Here is a 16,397-nt window from a genome sequence, read left to right as displayed (position 1 = left end):
ATGCAGAATGCATTTTGCTTTGTTGCTGAGATCGGAATATCACAAATGAAAAGTTATTAAGGTAAATGATCGGTGTTCTTTTTTTAAAATGGAATTATGTGGAAATATAGACCATAAAATAGCATATTACTTCTCTAGATCAAATCAGCTTTTCAAGCATCCTTTATATTGTTGACCACTGTACAGTATTTGAACTGGATTTCCGCAATAGTCAGGCAAATAGAGTCCCTTCAGAAAAACAAGTTTTTGCATGTAGTCGTGTTTGCTTTTCATTGTGAGGAGTTTGATAAACACAGCAAAAACACTTGTAGAAGCATCTTTAGAAGTAAGTGGTTGAAATCTAACCAAAGTTAATCAAATCAAAGACTTTTACTTTTTGGATTATATTTGTTAAAACAACATGCATTGCATGAGCACATTCAAAAAAAAAGAAATGTAAAAAACCCGTTAAATATTGACTGGAGAGGAAGCTGGATGTTTTCAATCCGGCTCCATTCATGTTAGTTTTATCACCAAGGACATGGTCAAAGTTTAAAAGCACCATAGCTTCCCCAATCCAAACTTCAATTTGAACTCCCACTCAAATTGCACAGTTCCATTTGTTTTGGCACCCAAAGATGGTTCACTGGTGTCATTTATGTAACAGAAGCCAGAATATCTTTACATTGACCATGTGGTCAAGACTAAAGTACAATGTATATATCTACCTGTATATATATACTGCAAACCAAACTCAGTCACTTTCTGTGCGCACATTCGCTTCAGGAGACCAGGTTGTTGTTCGGCATGCAGCTCTGTGCTATTCTCACTGTTCTCGGGCTCCTGGTAACAGGGTCACGGTCGCAGGGGTTGATGCCCACCGTTAGCTTGCCCCCCTGTGATTCCCCTGAGGCTGAAGCAGCGGCTCTGGTGGCACAGGGATTCCTCAACGCTCAGCACACACACGGTTACAAATATGCCCTCAATCAAATTGATGAAATCAAGATCGTTTCCACGGTAAGATAAGGGATGATCGTGAATAATGCTTGTGTGATGTAGGTTGTAAAAGTCATGTAGTGTGTGAGAGTAAGTAACATTGGTTTTAAAAATGTAGAGTGTATTATATGATTATTAAATGGTTTAAGAATATGAAAACACTTTACAGTTTAAAAAAAATAAATAAAGTTACAGTTTTTGTTGCACACTTGTGATGCGCTTCTGAACATGTAACACTGTGTTCTATACACTTTTTTTGTTTATCAAAATCATCAGCACATTTTATCACTTGTATAAATGGGTTTTAAGATTCAAATGTATTTTTGTAGCCACTTCAAGCGGACATGTATCATTTGGAACTAGATTTTCTTGAAACTACATGTCATGTCTTGGATCCAACACCTGTGAGCCTTTGTCCAGTCAGACAAAAAATTAATACGGTAAGGACTAACTTCATTCATGTGTACTGTCATAAATGTTGTATTGCAGTTAATTAAGTATATTTCTGGTTCTCTTCTAGGCAGTTGAGGCAGATTGTGATTTTGTACTGACAAATACAACTCAAGGCCTGTCTGTTGTTGCATTCAAGTGTAAAACTGAGACAGGTAAATTTAAAACAAAAATCGTTGTAAAAACAGATGCATTTGTTGTCACCTGATCGTAGTGCAGAAAGGAGACATTATTTTTTTTTTTTTTTGTGTCTAGATTCAATAGATGAATGCTTAGGCTGCCCTCAACTCGTTCCATTAAATGACACCGATGGCCTCCAACTCATTAAAACCTCTTTAGATTATTTCAATAAAAATAATACTCTAAACACAAAGTTTGCACTCCTTGAAATTGGACGCATGGGATCCCAGGTAACGTGCATGGAATACTAAATATTATCCTCAGACAATAAAGCTTCCAATAGACAATATGGTACTGTTTTCTATTTGTTTGCAGATTGTCAGTGGTGGACCCAGGTACTTTGCAGAATATGCCATTATTGGGACGAACTGCACAAGCCAAGATGATGATATATGCATCCCTCAGAATCATGCTGTTGCTGTAAGACTATTGAAATATCTTTAAGTGTGGGAGACTTTGGCTGGTGTGCAACTGTGTAAATGTTTGTGCATCAAAGTCAACATGAAACCAAGCCCTCTTTATTTTTAAACCACACCCCATCCATTCGCCTGACTCCATTCAGCATGCCCACTTTTCATGTCCTAAATTTTTCTCCTGTTGAATATCTTTTTTTTCCTAAAATCAGATTACAGAAGCAAAATGGGTTGAACTGTCTTTTGTGTCGACTTCAAAGTGTCTAAACCATATTTATGATTATTTTTAGATTCACGGACTTTGTCTAGCTGAAGGTTCTGCCAGTGGTGTTGACTGCAAAGTCTTTGCCCCGGTAAATACCACTTTATTATTCCACATGAATACAATACAATAATTGTAAATATTGGAAATGTAATGGCTTCCTTTAATCAGTATTTGATTTGTGTTTAATCAAACTGCAGTGGTAAGTTTATTGTGTCTTCGCTTCATCGGAACTTAATTACTTATCAAAAAATTTAACCGATCATAAAATCGAGAAGACTTCACAGGAATTGCTGGGACAAGTATAATTGATGTAAACAAAGATTTTCTTAAATGTGGTAAAAAATCAAATTGAGCCGATTTCTTTTTTGGTCAATTATACCATTTTGTTTTAAAACAACCTTATTGGTATAGTGTGTAATTTATGTGCCTCTAGATACGCCAGATAAACTTGCTAAAATGAAATTAAGTTTCAAAAATTCAGGTAAAAGTCCCTCCCCAAAGTAAGTATGATAGTTTGAGTCAGTCACTGGGTCGATACCTTTTTAAAATGTACACATTTGTACCTAATTTACCCCTAAAAGGGATGCATATTAATACATTAATGTTTTAATATGTCAATTCCATTTGGCACCATTATTGGCACAGAAATTATGCCCCTGATCTATAAACCTCAAACTCAGATTAAGCTAAAGCAGAGTTAAAGACACTACAACTTTATTAATTCCTTTTATTCATGACAGACCCAAGCAACCAATGCCACAGTGCCAGTCCAAAAGCTTCTGCATGCACACACCTTTGGACCTCAGCACAACCTCGCCATTCATAGCCTCAAACATCACAAGCTGACAGCCCTCCATGACCCCTCGGGAAGTGGTCTGCTCTCTGAAGAATCCATTGAATTGGGGGAGGTATTGGCAGTGGCATCGCCAACAGCAAAGGTAGTTCCTGTTGTAAAGAGGGAAGTCACTGCACCAGAGGAGCCAGCAGTACCAGCAACACTGTCAGAAAAAGCAACCGTTCTTTCAAAGCCGAGTCTCCCTGCTCCCATTTGTCCAGGAAAAAAGAAACATTTTTGACCTACTCAAATTTCATGAACCAACCCAGATGATATAAACTTGTCTTGAGTTCTGAGGTTGCCACCAAGTTCATAAGTGCAGTCATTCAGGAGTAAATGTTTTAGAACAAAGCAGGTATATGAATAAACAAAACTAGCCTTCTTGTTATGGAAGCAATCAAGTCTGTGCCTGTGTTGTACTGTGGTGCTATAATAAAGTGTTTCCCAGTCTAACATAGATGTTTAGTTATCTGTGTTCAGTGTGTTTTTTCTATAAAGAATCAGTTTTCACCTTATGGAAATATGAAACAGAAAAAAAAAAAACTGAATGCAGTCACAAGATTGATATTGTTCATATATACAGGTCCTTCTAAAAAAAAATTGCATATTGTGATAAAGTTCATTATTTTCCATAATGTAATGATAAAAATTAAACTTTCATATATTTAAGATTCATTGCACACCAAATGAAATATTTCAGGTCTTTTATTGTTTTAATACCGATGATTTTGGCATACAGCTCATGAAAACCCAAAATTCCTATCTCAAAAAATTTGCATATCATGAAAAGGTTCTCTAAACAAGCTATTAACCTAATCATCTGAATCAACTAATTAACTCTAAACACCTGCAAAAGATTCCTAAGGCTTTTAAAAACTCCCAGCCTGGTTCATTACTCAAAACCACAATCATGGGTAAGACTGCCGACCTGACTGCTGTCCAGAAGGACATCATTGACACCCTCAAGAGAGAGGGTAAGACACAGAAAGAAATTTCTGAATGAATAGGCTGTTCCCAGAGTGCTGTATCAAGGCACCTCAATGGGAAGTCTGTGGGAAGGAAAAAGTGTGGCAAAAAACGCTGCACAACAAGAAGAGGTGACTAGACCCTGAGGAAGATTGTGGAGAAGGACCGATTCCAGACCTTGGGGGACCTGCGGAAGCAGTGGACTGAGTCTGGAGTAGAAACATCCAGAGCCACCGTGCACAGGCGTGTGCAGGAAATCGGCTACAGAGAAGCAGCACTGGACTGTTGCTCAGTGGTCCAAAGTACTTTTTTCAGATGAAAGCAAATTTTGCATGTCATTCGGAAACCAAGGTGCCAGAGTCTGGAGGAAGACTGGGGAGAAGGAAATGCCAAAATGCCTGAAGTCCAGTGTCAAGTACCCACAGTCAGTGATGGTCTGGGGTGCCATGTCAGCTGCTGGTGTTGGTCCACTGTGTTTTATCAAGTGCAGGGTCAATGCAGCTAGTTATTAAGAGATTTTGGAGCACTTCATGCTTCCATCTGCTGAAAAGCTTTATGGAGATGAAGATTTCATTTTTCAGCACGACCTGGCACCTGCTCACAGTGCCAAAAGGTTTACTGACCATGGTATTACTGTGCTTAATTGGCCTGCCAACTCTCCTGACCTGAACCCCATAGAGAATCTGTGGGATATTGTGAAGAGAAAGTTGAGACACAAGACCCAACACCTTAGCAGAGCCACAGGCTGATTGCCTCCATGCCACGCTGCATTGAAGCAGTCATTTCTGCAAAAGGATTCCCAACCAAGTATTGAGTGCATAACTGAACATAATTATTTGAAGGTTGACTTTTTTTTTGTGTGTGTTTTAAAAACACTTTTCTTTTATTGGTTGGATGAAATATGCAATTTTTTTGAGATAGGAATTTTGGGTTTTCATGAGGTGTATGCCAAAATCATCAGTATTAAAACAATAAAAGACCTGAAATATTTCAGTTGATTTGCAATGAATCTAAAATATATGAAAGTTTAATTTGTATCATTACATTATTGAAAATAATGAACTATTTTTTTTAGAAGGACCTATATACACATACACTGATTTTTATTCATGTTATCCTTTAAAAATAAATAAGGACTCGAACTCAACACAAAACTTACAAAAACTGAAAACAAATTAGGGTTTTAAAAGAAAGGCAGATAACGTTTTTTTCCCCACTTAAACACTTTATTGGTTGGCACCGTTTCCAGCTCTCCAGAGTCCTTGGTCTACGGTTCATGGATGCCTTATATAACCTGTATATAAAAACAAAAATAAAAAGGCACCTTAACAATGGTTATGCTGCACCATTTTGGTCAATTTACAGTATACTGAAAACTGGTTCACCTACCATCTGTTTGAGACCTGGAAAGGAATGAATCCTTGCTGTATTGTGCAGCAGGAACCCAGTGAGCATTAAATAATTTTGGGCCCCTAAAAACAGGATCCACAGATTTTCCATTTGGAGTGAAATACAGCTAAGGGGTCTTTGCTGGCACAGAGTTGCGAATCTGCATCAAGGGATGAAAACTCAGCTGTGGTGGAGGTTTCTCGCCAGGAGTTTCTTCTGGTTTAAGGGATGCAGTTAACGGCTCAAATGAATTGTGTTTATTGGGTGGCTGAGGTAATGGCATCTGGGTGAAAGTGTCTTTTGTATGAGAATTAGACCAAGGGGGCTTAGCATTCAAATTAGCAGCTTGATCCCAGTAATTCATAAATGCATTTTTGCTAAGAGTTGGCAGCATAGTGAGTTTTAAAGAAATGTCTTGTTGGAACACTTTCTCAAAAGAGGGAGCTTTATTTGGAGCAACTAACATTGGCTGTGTGTCACGCCCCAATGGTGAAACAAACTGCTGCATCTCAAGTCTGGTTATCTGCAGTGTTTGGGCTGTGGTTTGAACAGACAAGAGGTTCAGCAACTGGTCTATTTTGTGAACGCTCCAAATGACGTATAACAGAAGCAAAATTAGCAGGTTTCACTGTAAGCTGTGGAGAGGCAGAAGTTGATTCCAGCTTCCTAAAAATGTAGGGACGCATGGTTGGCCCAGAAAAATGCTTTGAAGTATCAAGGGCATCAGTACTCTTAATGGGGGGTTTCTCCACCAAATATTGCATTGCTGTATGATCTGAAGCTGGTTGTAGAGCTGTTTTTGTGTAAAGTGGGTCATAATTATAACCATTTCCCTTAATAAGGGAAGAGAGGTTTAAATCTGGAGATATAACAGGAGATGACCGCATTTGGCCTGTAATTTTAGTTGTACTAGAAATTTCAAAATTAGATATTTGAAGAGGGTTACCAACATGGTGATGGTTTTGGTGGTGGTAGAACACTGAATGGTGTCCAGGGCAGAAATGCTGGACGGTGAAAAGAATGTGCATGGGACGAACCAATTAGAGTTGGGGAAGCCTCTATTGGGGCAGGAGTGTGAACAACTTCAGGAAACGTAGGGAGTGAAGGAGTAGGATGTGTGTTTGGGGCAAAATCAAAGCCTAAGTTTATAGGAGGATCCTTAACAACTGTTCTATACGTTATCTCAGATGTTTGCGGCTTTTTAACTTGTTCAGTACCTTTCTGGAAATACGGTGGACCTGGAAACAACAGCCTCAGAGGTGGAAACCATATTATTTTTGGGGACAGGTGGCATTTCTGAACGATGTGGTGGGAAGGGTCTGTACCATGGATAGCGGAGAAGTTGAGGCCCTGTTTTACTTTTGGGGCAGGTGTAAGTGGTTCAGGCTCTAGTTTTGGTGGAGCATGTGGTTCAGAGGGTCTCGTTTGGGAGTGATGGGGCCAGTAAGGCACCTGAGGAAAGACTGCAGAGGAGGGAGCAACAAATTCAGGTTTTCCAGGAAATAAGGGATACACCATACTGCTGGGAGGAAACATAGGTGTCCACTGCACAGGAGGGACATTGGGCATGGTGAAGTCAACTTATCTTGAGGACTTTGTCGGTTTTAGTAAGGGAGCGATATGGGCTTTATAAGCCTTGTTAGGATGCAACAAAGGTTTTCTTCGATAACGTGGCCCAACTGCACTTTGATGAGTGGGGTCAAGGGTAAGACCCAAGCTGGGCTTAGGGTATCAAGTTTGAGGACGTTGTGTGTCAGCAGGTGCTTGTGGCCTCTTGCTAATAGCAGTTGGGGGACCCACAATTTTGGGACCTTGAGGAAGAATAATTGGTGGTATATTTGGAGGAAAAAGGAGAAAAGGGTATCTAGGAGGAACAGGTTTAAAATCTGGCTGGTCAGGAATGTAATAAGAGAAGAGAGGAGTGGTTTTAGTAGTTGTAACTGGAGGGAGTGCTAAAGTAAGAGCATGAGGCACAGAAATTAGTTCATTTTCATGTACAAAATTAGTTGCATCTATAGGAAGACTAAGTGATAGTGCTGGGCAAGACCGATTAAACTCTCTCTCCACTACCATGCTGAGAGTGAACATGCCATCCTATAAATCAAGGCAAAATATTAGTGCATTCGAGATGAGTGACTAGGTAAAATTCAGGTAAAAATGAGGATCATCGCATACCTTTGGCTCGGTGCATGGCATAAATGGTGCATTGATGACCACACCTTTTGAATGTGACACTATGCTGTATCCACATCTAGCTGACCCTTTCAGAAGAGGCTGCCATTCATTTTTTTACTAGATTTAAGCATTATTAATCAAATTTAGACGTGTAAAGCTCACGTCAACCTACAGTCATAGCCAAAAGTTTTAGCAGTGAGAAATTTTGTGTTTCTAGATTGTGTAGAGTGATCAAATTCATTTTAAATAATTGCTAAAAGCTTCATTGGCCAAAAAAATTCAATTTCACTGTTTTTGATCCTGACACAAAATGCCCAACCAACACTAATATCAGCAGCACATGTAAGTGTGAATGAGTACTAGTCAGGTAAAATCATGATCATACTAAACAGATAATAAGGTCAGACTGGTTGCTATTAAAGGAGGGAGGAATCACTGCCAATCATTGTGTTCTTGTTAGCAATGGTCATCTCAAAAAGAAACACACAGCCATCATTGCTTTGCATCAAAAGGGCCTTACAGGCAAGGAAATTGCTACAAAGAATCATTTATCAGATCATCAAGAACTTCAAGCAGAGAGGTTTGACTGCAGTGAAGTCTTCAGGAGGTCCCAGATTATCCACCAAGTGCCAGGACCATCTACTCATGAGGAGTCGGCTACAGAATCATGTCTCCAGCAGTGCAGAGCTTGCTCAGGAACTGGAAGCAGGTTGTTGTGAGAGCATCTGTATGCACAGTAAGGCCAATGCTTTTGGACAGTGGCCTGGAGTACATAAAGGGAGCAAAGAAGCCACTTCTCTCCAAGAAAAACATCTAGGAGAGACTGAAATTCTGCAGAACGTTCAAGGATTGGACAGCAGAAGACTGGTGCAAAGATGTATTTGCTCTGTAAACCTTTTTTGTTTATATAAAGTGTGGGTGAACTTAAACTGTATGGCTATGCTGTGGTTCCCATAGACAGTAAAAGAAATGGACACAGCGACCCCATTGGAACTCAATTGAGACAAATGAAGCCCAGTTTTAGCGTTTTTTAGCACTTCCGTTTCTGACGCGCAGACTCAAACGAAGCTTGACGACGTCAGCAACCTGTCTGCCAGATGTAAATCTTCTAGTAGCTGTGCGTGCGAAATGCCATCGTTAATCTTGCAGAGACAGCGAGCTTGAGTGGGGAGTTCTTTGGCGTGAGTGAGCAGGAGTAAGTATTCTGATTAATTATTTTGTATAGTATTTTAAAATGTAACGCCACTACGCAATATTAAGTTAATTGCCTGCGAGCTTCTCCTCCTGTCTGTTCGGTAATGCGACAGAGTGCCGAGTGGTTATGACGCAATCGTTAGCCTATTTTTTACAAAAACTGTTTATACGGGGCCATAATGTAACATAGAAGGTAATGGAGCCCTTTATACATTGTCGTGTATCTTTAGAAATAAATAATGGACAAACGGAGTCTTTAAACGCCTCAGATGTAAAGTTATTCGCTGTCAAAGTGACGCCAAAATGAATGGGAGTCAATGGGAATGCTAACGCAAGTGAAGTTCTGCTAAAAGATGGCAGCCCCCACCCGACTTCAACTTCCGGTCGAGTTCCTTGCCCCTTGGTGGTTCCTGTAGGCTTTGCGTGCGTGCAGGGGTCGGGGGGCCTCTATGTCCATTTTGCTTGGGGCCCCCAAATTCCTTCAAACGGCCCTGCATACGCAACACACCACTGTAGTGTGTCGAAAAACCCGATTCACTTCAATCACCTGAAACATATAAGATCCTACATCTACAATTAGTGCACGTCTGAAAAATCCGAAGCACCTGTTAAGCAGCCTAGTGAAGGGAAGGAAGGGATGAGTGCATGATGTGGGCTTATCAAACTTCACAAAATCATGAGACATATTTGGTGTGTGTATTGGGACACCCCCTTATAAAGAACAGGTTTGATTACTTTAGTCATTTCCATTAGTACAAATCTCAATGTTTAAGCATATAATGATGTTTGATTTTAAGTTTTTGGCTCAAGGTCTGCATTTAAACACACCAGAGGTGTTCAGCTGGAATTACAGACCAGTCCAGTTCTTCCACACTTACTGAATCAATCATTTCAGTCAGTGTGGAATTAACTAGAATATCATTACTGTATATGCATTTAGATTTGTACCAATGGAAATTAGTACGATTGGAAAGTAGTCAACCCTGTTCATTAGAAGGGGGTGTCCCAATAATTTTGTCCAGATAGAGAGAGAGAGAGTGTGTGTTGAGATGAAGACACCTACAATGACAAGAAATTGTATTGTGCCATCTAAGGCTATGTAATGTATTATATTACAACCATATTTCTACCTCATGTTTTGGTATTTTTTTGCAAAGCCTGTTAAAGACACAAGCGAGATACTCTAGTTTAATTAGAACTATATGATTTTTCTCACATATAGGAGCAGCATGTCCCTCTTTTCACTGCTATTGTTTCAAATTGTTTATTTATTATTATAGTTTTTTCATTCATGTGACCATAAACATGATTTTGGAGGGCGACCACGTCAATTAAGAAAAAAAATATATATTTTTTTACAAAACATTCTTCAGCACACTGCACATATTTGTTTACATGATACTGTAAAGTTTTACGATTTTAAAATGCATTATATTGTTTTGCACTTACATAGTTGTATGACATTAGTAAACAGTACATTTTTCAGTTTAAGTCAGTTCATTGCTTATTTGGCACATTACATTTCAAGAGATCTAATGTTTTAAGGGTGTTATAATCAGATAATACATCCGATAGTCCGTGTCCCCTCACAGAACTTAAAATAGACTGATCAGGTTTAATCGTTAGGCAAGGAAGATTATCAGATCTTGGTCTTTCATGTGAAACCAGACCAAGACCTTGATGCTGAAGTTTGTTTTCGCTTTCTTGCACATTGCAGACTGGAGTGAGTCTTCCTATCCTAACCTACCTTTGCATTTTACATAATCTTTAGAAAGCTTTAAGTGCGTAAGATGAAACCAAGTCATCCGAGTTGGTCTACTTAATGTTTGTAATTATAGCGACCCCTTCAGGATGTCAGTTACAAATTAATGAGATGTAGTAATGTCAGCACAGATATTCTGTTAATATCAGTACATAATAAATATACATAATAAACACAGAAGTGCTTGGAAAAACACATTTTCTGATACCTACCATGTCGGCTGACTTGATTTTCTACAAACTGATAGAAAGATGCTTGAAGAAAAAAAACAAGAACAATTTTCTGGTAGGAATAGGTTTATTGATCTGTCTGTAAACAAGGTGGTTAAATCATGGCATTTGTTTTTTTTCCTTTCCTTCCACGCGAATTGAGTTGAATATCAGCTGGTCAGGTGTAAGAAGGGAGAGAATTGGACAATTTAATGCTTTTCTTTAATCTGTACATTTTCCACATGGCCTGGAGGTTGAATTTATACCAAATATCCCAAAGGTGCCACTGAAGAATTGACTTCTCACAAGGCAGCAGTTAAAATCCATCTCACAGTAGCAACAGATCAGATCTACATTATGGCACAGGATACACAGCTTTATTTAACAAGTTTCCACAATACAACGGACTTCGACTAGTGGTCTTTTTCCACCTAATACCACCATATCCCAGAAAAAGTTAGTGTACACAGTTTACTTCAGTATCTTTTTTTTTCTCTATTTAATGAAGCATTTGTACCGTGCTATGAAAGTTTGATACATCGCAATTAAGTAGTTTACAAGGCAATGACTTCCAAACGGTTTCATTCTTGAAAATAACATTAAAAGTCAAAAATGAATTTATGAATTTTGAGGTGGCGTTAACAATAAGACTGCCATTTCATCTATTCAAGACATTCACGAGAAGAACTCTCAGGTAGTTATATATTTGATTTTTAATTACAAACTGTTAAGAGCCAGTAATAGTGTTTAATAGAAATGAGCTTGGTGTTACATTGTGTATCTGAAGTGTTGAGAATTTAGTGTTATAAAGTCGGCAACAGATGAAGCTAGCAGTCATCCTTCACAACAACAAATTGGAGAAATTCAGTTAATCCCACTGGATGCATCAAAAAATTGGTCCTATAAGAGAACCCAAAGTGAAATGGACAGAACCAGAGGTACATTGGGATGGATGGCAGCATGTTTTGTCTTAAAAAATAAAAAAAAGAGAAAAAAAAATAAAAGGACAAACAAAAAGAAAAACATTTTACAGAAGCTGGCAAACAACAATTTTAAGTGGCCGAGCTATTGTAGTGATGGAATGTCCAGACAGAGTCTGGGATGCAAAGACTCTTGGGTAACAACTTAACCCAAAACTTGTAAATGCTGATCTGCCACCACACTCAACATATTCCAACATTAGACCAATGACTTACAAGACCACATCCAAATACAACAGCAAAAGCATTTGATATAAGGTTCTCAAACTAAAGAAGGTACAGGGCATTTAACAGTAGCTGGGGCAAAGGTGGTGCAGTTCATGAGGGCAGGGGCAGAGGGGCTTACTAAATTGATTCAGAATCAAACCGAATAAAGGAAAAAAAAATAAGTGTTACATGATTGGTTAACTTCATTCTCAAAGCTGAGAAAAGATGGTGTAGTTAGTTACTGGAAAGTGATGATTTTGACCTAAAAGATATGCATGCACTTGTTCCATCCTGGACATGCTGTATACAAGGAAGACCACGAGAGCTCAGCAAGGGCTCGAAGCACTGGAGAGGCATCAATCTAAGCTGGTTCATTAGCAGTGCCTAAGGAAAAAAATTGGACCACGTAGTGACTATTTACTTGTGAATTCACACAAATTCCGGGTTGTCCAATTTTTTTGAAAAAATTCTTCATTTTACATCTATGGTTATGTACAGTAGTGTTCGTTATTGAACCTTCATGAAACCAACATGCTTGATTTACTGTGGCACAAAAAAAGATGTCAAAATTAAAGGACATTGAGCATTAAACAAAAGAAAACCTTCATTAAAAAAAAACTGGAAAGATATATCTGGAGAGAGAACGATGCATCTACTAACTGTTTCTGGTAGTGCTGTCAAGATGACAAAAAGGGGGCAAGGATGAGAGTGAGTGGGTGGGAAGTGTGGTGCGGTGTATTAAAGTGAGCTGCTGTGTGGATGGATGGGAAGGGGCAGCTTTAGTATCCAACTTTCCTCAGGTACTCAGCCATGCCAAATGCTTTCTTGTTGAGCAATCCTCCGTGGATACCTTCCTTTCCCATGACTACAACCAACACTGGAGTACATAAGAAAAAAAAAAAAAGATGACAAATGAACAAAACTGAAAAGAAAAAAAAAAAAAGTCCCCTCCCCCCACCCCGATAACACGGGGACATTATAGGATATTATCACCACTCTTCCCTTGATTGCTATTAAATTTTTTCAAGACATTAACTGCTTGAAGGAGAAAGCTTAACAGCAAACTTCTTTCTTCTTTCTGTCCCTCAAGTGAAACTAAACAAGCTTAATTACATTAGAACCCTGAATCCCTCAAGTATTTTGCCATTGAGTATGCCTTCTTATTCAATCCGCCTCCATGGACCCCTTCTTTGCCCATTACAAGAACCAAGACTGAAAGAGAAGAAATAGAAAAGGGGAAGTTGAGAAGTGTGGAGGTTAGGAAAAAAAGGAAACAATCATGAAACAGGAGGAGAAAGAGAATCACAATTGCAAATCAGAAGTGTTTGCATGCGCATGCGTTTCACCATTAAAAGCAACCAAGTAGAGGAAAGTGATTCAGAGTATTTGACAAAGAAGTCTGAAGCTGGCTGATTGAGTTTTGCCGTGAAATATTTTAGTGTACAGGAAAGATGAAATAGCAAGAGAAATTTGATGCTGCAACATTCCAAAGGACCTTCGACCCGCCCCACACACTTTGCTCATGGGTGTCAGATCTTTAAAATTTACCATTGGGATTGACTTGCGCCCTTTACCTGACATAGATAATAGGGTGTGATGGGTTGTTTACCACACAAGTGAAAAGATTGATAGACCCCAATCAGACCCCAATTCATTAAACAGTGATAAGCTGAAGGGAAATCTCAGACAACTGTAGATTAAGAAAAGCTTGTACATGCACAGCGCTGAAATCCAGCTCTTGGAAGTTTTTTGAGGAGGAGTAGGGGACCGAAAATGTCTTAAAAATATACTTTCGGCATCTGATTATTCTTATATTGAAAGAGGACCACAAAGGCAGACTGTATGAGTGGGCACATCTGAGCATTAAAAATAATTTTCCTGGTGAAAATTGGTGAAATTAAAATGTTAAAATCGGAAGGAATTAAGACTTTCCCCAGGGTCGCCTCAGGCTAATCTATACTAATACTTGTTCTGAGCAGACTCAGATCCCTAATTAAATTAATCTATAGATTAATAATGTGCTTGTCACAAGCGATCTGAATATATCTGTGCGCTAAATTAAACATTTCATATGTATAGTTTACCTTTGCCAGCTCTGCCTATGGAAACATTGTATGTCGGCTCTCCATTGTGACTCTTTGTCCTGATGTCCATCGTCCAGTCCCCTTCCACATGAAGACTGTCTCTGATTACGGAGCACTTCTTTTTCCCTAAAGTCAGCCCACTGGTGAAGAAGCCCTCTCGGTCTTTGCCGATAATGACATCGATTTCATCAGGCTGAAAAATTAAGGACACTTATTTTAATATTCACATCTTTAAGTAAGATCTAGTATCCTGCAGGTCACACAAGCTGTATAATTATACTTCTATTGAAAACCTGAAAGGATTATTTGCATGCATTAGCACTGCTTGAGTGCAACCAATCTGACCCACTCTGGGAGTATTCAAAAGTAATTGCAATTGAGGTTAAACTACTTTTTTTTTTCCTTTTTACCGTAACTTTACAACTAACTCAAAATGTTCTCATACTAAAACAGTGATCTTTCACAGGCGACAGGACGCCATCTATGTGTTCCTTTCGGGAAAAACTTGAAGCACGCACGCCTCTGTCTGAACTTCCTCCTCTCGTGGCCTAAGACTGCAGCTTATCTCAAGACTGATCAGACCGAGGCCGAGCTCTGGAACAATCCCGGGCTTATTAATAATCTAGGGAGGGCATCCATGCATCTCAAGCAATGATAAAATATAAAAACACAATGCGGGGATATTGCACAATTCATTATTGCTGAATAATGCAAAGGGATATGTGTGATTTAATCAAAGCCAGACCCGTTTACATTCAATTGAGGTAGTCGAAATGTACAGAAAACCTGCTTTGCGGGTTCGGCCATTCAGCGGTTGCACTTTAACTAGGGTCGTTAGATAAGCATAATGTGTTTGATTGTGATAGGAGTAATGAAGTCTCGAGGCCGTGGCCACAGCCCTGAGCTTTCATCCGGGCCTCGAGCCATTCAGCAGACACACTTAAATTCAATCCGTCCTCTCGCTTTAATGGGAAAAATATGAGGCTCGGATGTACCTTCGAGGCTTTACTAATGATAAAAACGCTAATTGATTTAATTGTAAGATGTATGCTTGAAACGGTTAGCTCGCGCTGGACACGAGACCGGCTCCCCGTGCACGCGTGCTAAAGATGACTAGCTTGCTAACACCCGAATCTCTCCGCTCGCCCAAACACACAAATTACACCCCGTATTCAATGGAAACGAACCGTTAACCGCACCGCGGGTGCTAATCTAGTAAAATCTTACCGTTATACCGCTAAAAGTACCACCTTCTGACGATGCCCAGACGTATTTGGCGTCCGAGTAGCCAACAATGGCGGTATCCTGGCAGCTGCCGTCGGCCATCAGGTTATCCACGTAGCTTTGCCAAGACATTTTTCTGTGATTTGAAAGGATATAAAGGACGAGCTGCACCAATTGGAGTAGATTTAACGCTACAAGTGCTAAAGGTTGTGCGGATGGAGGGATTTGGCGTGTCCTGTGCTGTCTGGCTCGCTGAGGCTCGTGTGAAATCTCAGCTCTGGAAGGAAAGAAAGCCGACGGACTGAGACAGCGCCTGGGTGTAGTCCCGCGCTATATCCCTCCGCGCAGACGACTCACCGCCGCCACTGCGACGCTGCACGAAAATAGTCCCTCTGCTGTCAAAGTGCCAGCTCGATCTCATTATCACTACTTTAACAACACTTAGTTTCTAAGGTAAAATGTGCAAATCGCTTAAAGGTATAGTTCATCCAAAAAAGAAGAAGAAAAAAAATAGGTCATAATTTTTGTTAATCTATTTGTCACAACAACAACATTTCTCATTTTCATTTAGTTTAGCTTGACGTATGAATATATAGAAATATAAAAAAAAAACAACTAATGAAAATGGGGAAAAAAAATATAGGCCCAGTAAATAATTAAAACTTAAATAAAACTAAAATTTAACATGTGACCCTGGACCACAAAACCAGTCTTAAGGGTCAATTTACTGAAATTGAGATTTAAACATCAAACAGATGAAACAAATATTTAAATATCTGAAAGGTTGAATAAATAATAAATAATATTTCCATTGATGTATGGTTTGTTATGATCTGGAATTTAAGGGTGCAAAAAAAGAAAAAAAAAATAGGTCCAAATTAAGTTAGCGATGCATATTACTAATTAAAAATTAAGTTTTGATATATTTAAGTTAGGACTTTTACAAAATATCTTCATGGGACATGATCTTTACTTAATATCCTAAAGATTTTTGGCATAAAAGAAAAATTAGTAATTTTGTCCCATACAATGTTGTATTGTTGGCTTTTACTATAAATATTCCTGTGCTACTTATGACTGGTTTTGTGC

General features: G+C 39.0%; 2 protein-coding genes and 1 long non-coding RNA gene across 4 annotated transcripts; 1 reads left to right on the top strand and 2 right to left on the bottom strand.

The window, feature by feature from the left end:
- The first annotated feature begins 728 nt into the window (after positions 1-728).
- Positions 729-3,575, top strand: ahsg2 (alpha-2-HS-glycoprotein 2). Its single transcript, XM_052547335.1, has 7 exons — positions 729-996; positions 1,305-1,415; positions 1,496-1,580; positions 1,681-1,835; positions 1,921-2,025; positions 2,309-2,371; positions 3,024-3,575. The coding sequence occupies exons 1-7, from the start codon at positions 787-789 to the stop codon at positions 3,357-3,359; spliced, it is 1,065 nt and encodes a 354-aa protein (XP_052403295.1). The 5' UTR covers positions 729-786; the 3' UTR covers positions 3,360-3,575.
- A 1,580-nt stretch (positions 3,576-5,155) lies between these two features.
- LOC127951360 (uncharacterized) lies at positions 5,156-8,524 on the bottom strand. Its single transcript, XR_008152645.1, has 3 exons — positions 7,649-8,524; positions 5,474-7,567; positions 5,156-5,378 (listed from the first exon to the last, which is right to left on the bottom strand). It is a non-coding gene; the product is annotated as an uncharacterized LOC127951360 (long non-coding RNA).
- A 2,358-nt stretch (positions 8,525-10,882) lies between these two features.
- On the bottom strand, positions 10,883-15,662 carry LOC127951042 (profilin-2). Of its 2 annotated transcripts, none has more exons than XM_052548644.1 (3): positions 15,312-15,658; positions 14,085-14,277; positions 10,883-12,877 (listed from the first exon to the last, which is right to left on the bottom strand). In XM_052548644.1, exons 1-3 carry the CDS (start codon positions 15,438-15,440, stop codon positions 12,780-12,782), a joined length of 420 nt encoding a protein of 139 aa, XP_052404604.1. In that variant the 5' UTR covers positions 15,441-15,658; the 3' UTR covers positions 10,883-12,779. The 2 variants fall into 2 exon arrangements, with proteins under 2 accessions (XP_052404604.1, XP_052404605.1); XM_052548645.1 differs by lacking the exon at positions 10,883-12,877 and adding an exon at positions 12,915-13,212 and having other exon boundaries at positions 15,312-15,662.
- Between the last annotated feature and the right edge of the window lie 735 nt (positions 15,663-16,397).

The sequence above is a fragment of the Carassius gibelio genome, chromosome B2 (assembly GCF_023724105.1).
Source record: "Carassius gibelio isolate Cgi1373 ecotype wild population from Czech Republic chromosome B2, carGib1.2-hapl.c, whole genome shotgun sequence".
Classification (NCBI taxonomy): domain Eukaryota; kingdom Metazoa; phylum Chordata; class Actinopteri; order Cypriniformes; family Cyprinidae; genus Carassius; species Carassius gibelio.
The sequence above is the reverse complement of the archived record's forward strand: the minus strand, read 5'-3'. Positions and strand labels throughout refer to the sequence as shown.

Bases quoted from the DNA above. Each gene is read 5' to 3' on its own strand.
- ahsg2 (XM_052547335.1), top strand. From the start codon at position 787: ATGCAGCTCTGTGCTATTCTCACTGTTCTCGGGCTCCTGGTAACAGGG. The intron at 1,416-1,495 runs GTAAGGACTAAC...GTTCTCTTCTAG, and splicing joins TCAGACAAAAAATTAATACG to GCAGTTGAGGCAGATTGTGA. The intron at 2,026-2,308 runs GTAAGACTATTG...GATTATTTTTAG, and splicing joins CTCAGAATCATGCTGTTGCT to ATTCACGGACTTTGTCTAGC.
- LOC127951042 (XM_052548645.1), bottom strand. From the start codon at position 15,440: ATGTCTTGGCAAAGCTACGTGGATAACCTGATGGCCGACGGCAGCTGC. The intron at 14,278-15,311 runs GTAAGATTTTAC...TTAATTTTTCAG, and splicing joins GTACTTTTAGCGGTATAACG to CCTGATGAAATCGATGTCAT. The intron at 13,213-14,084 runs GTAAACTATACA...CTTCTCTTTCAG, and splicing joins CATAGGCAGAGCTGGCAAAG to TCTTGGTTCTTGTAATGGGC.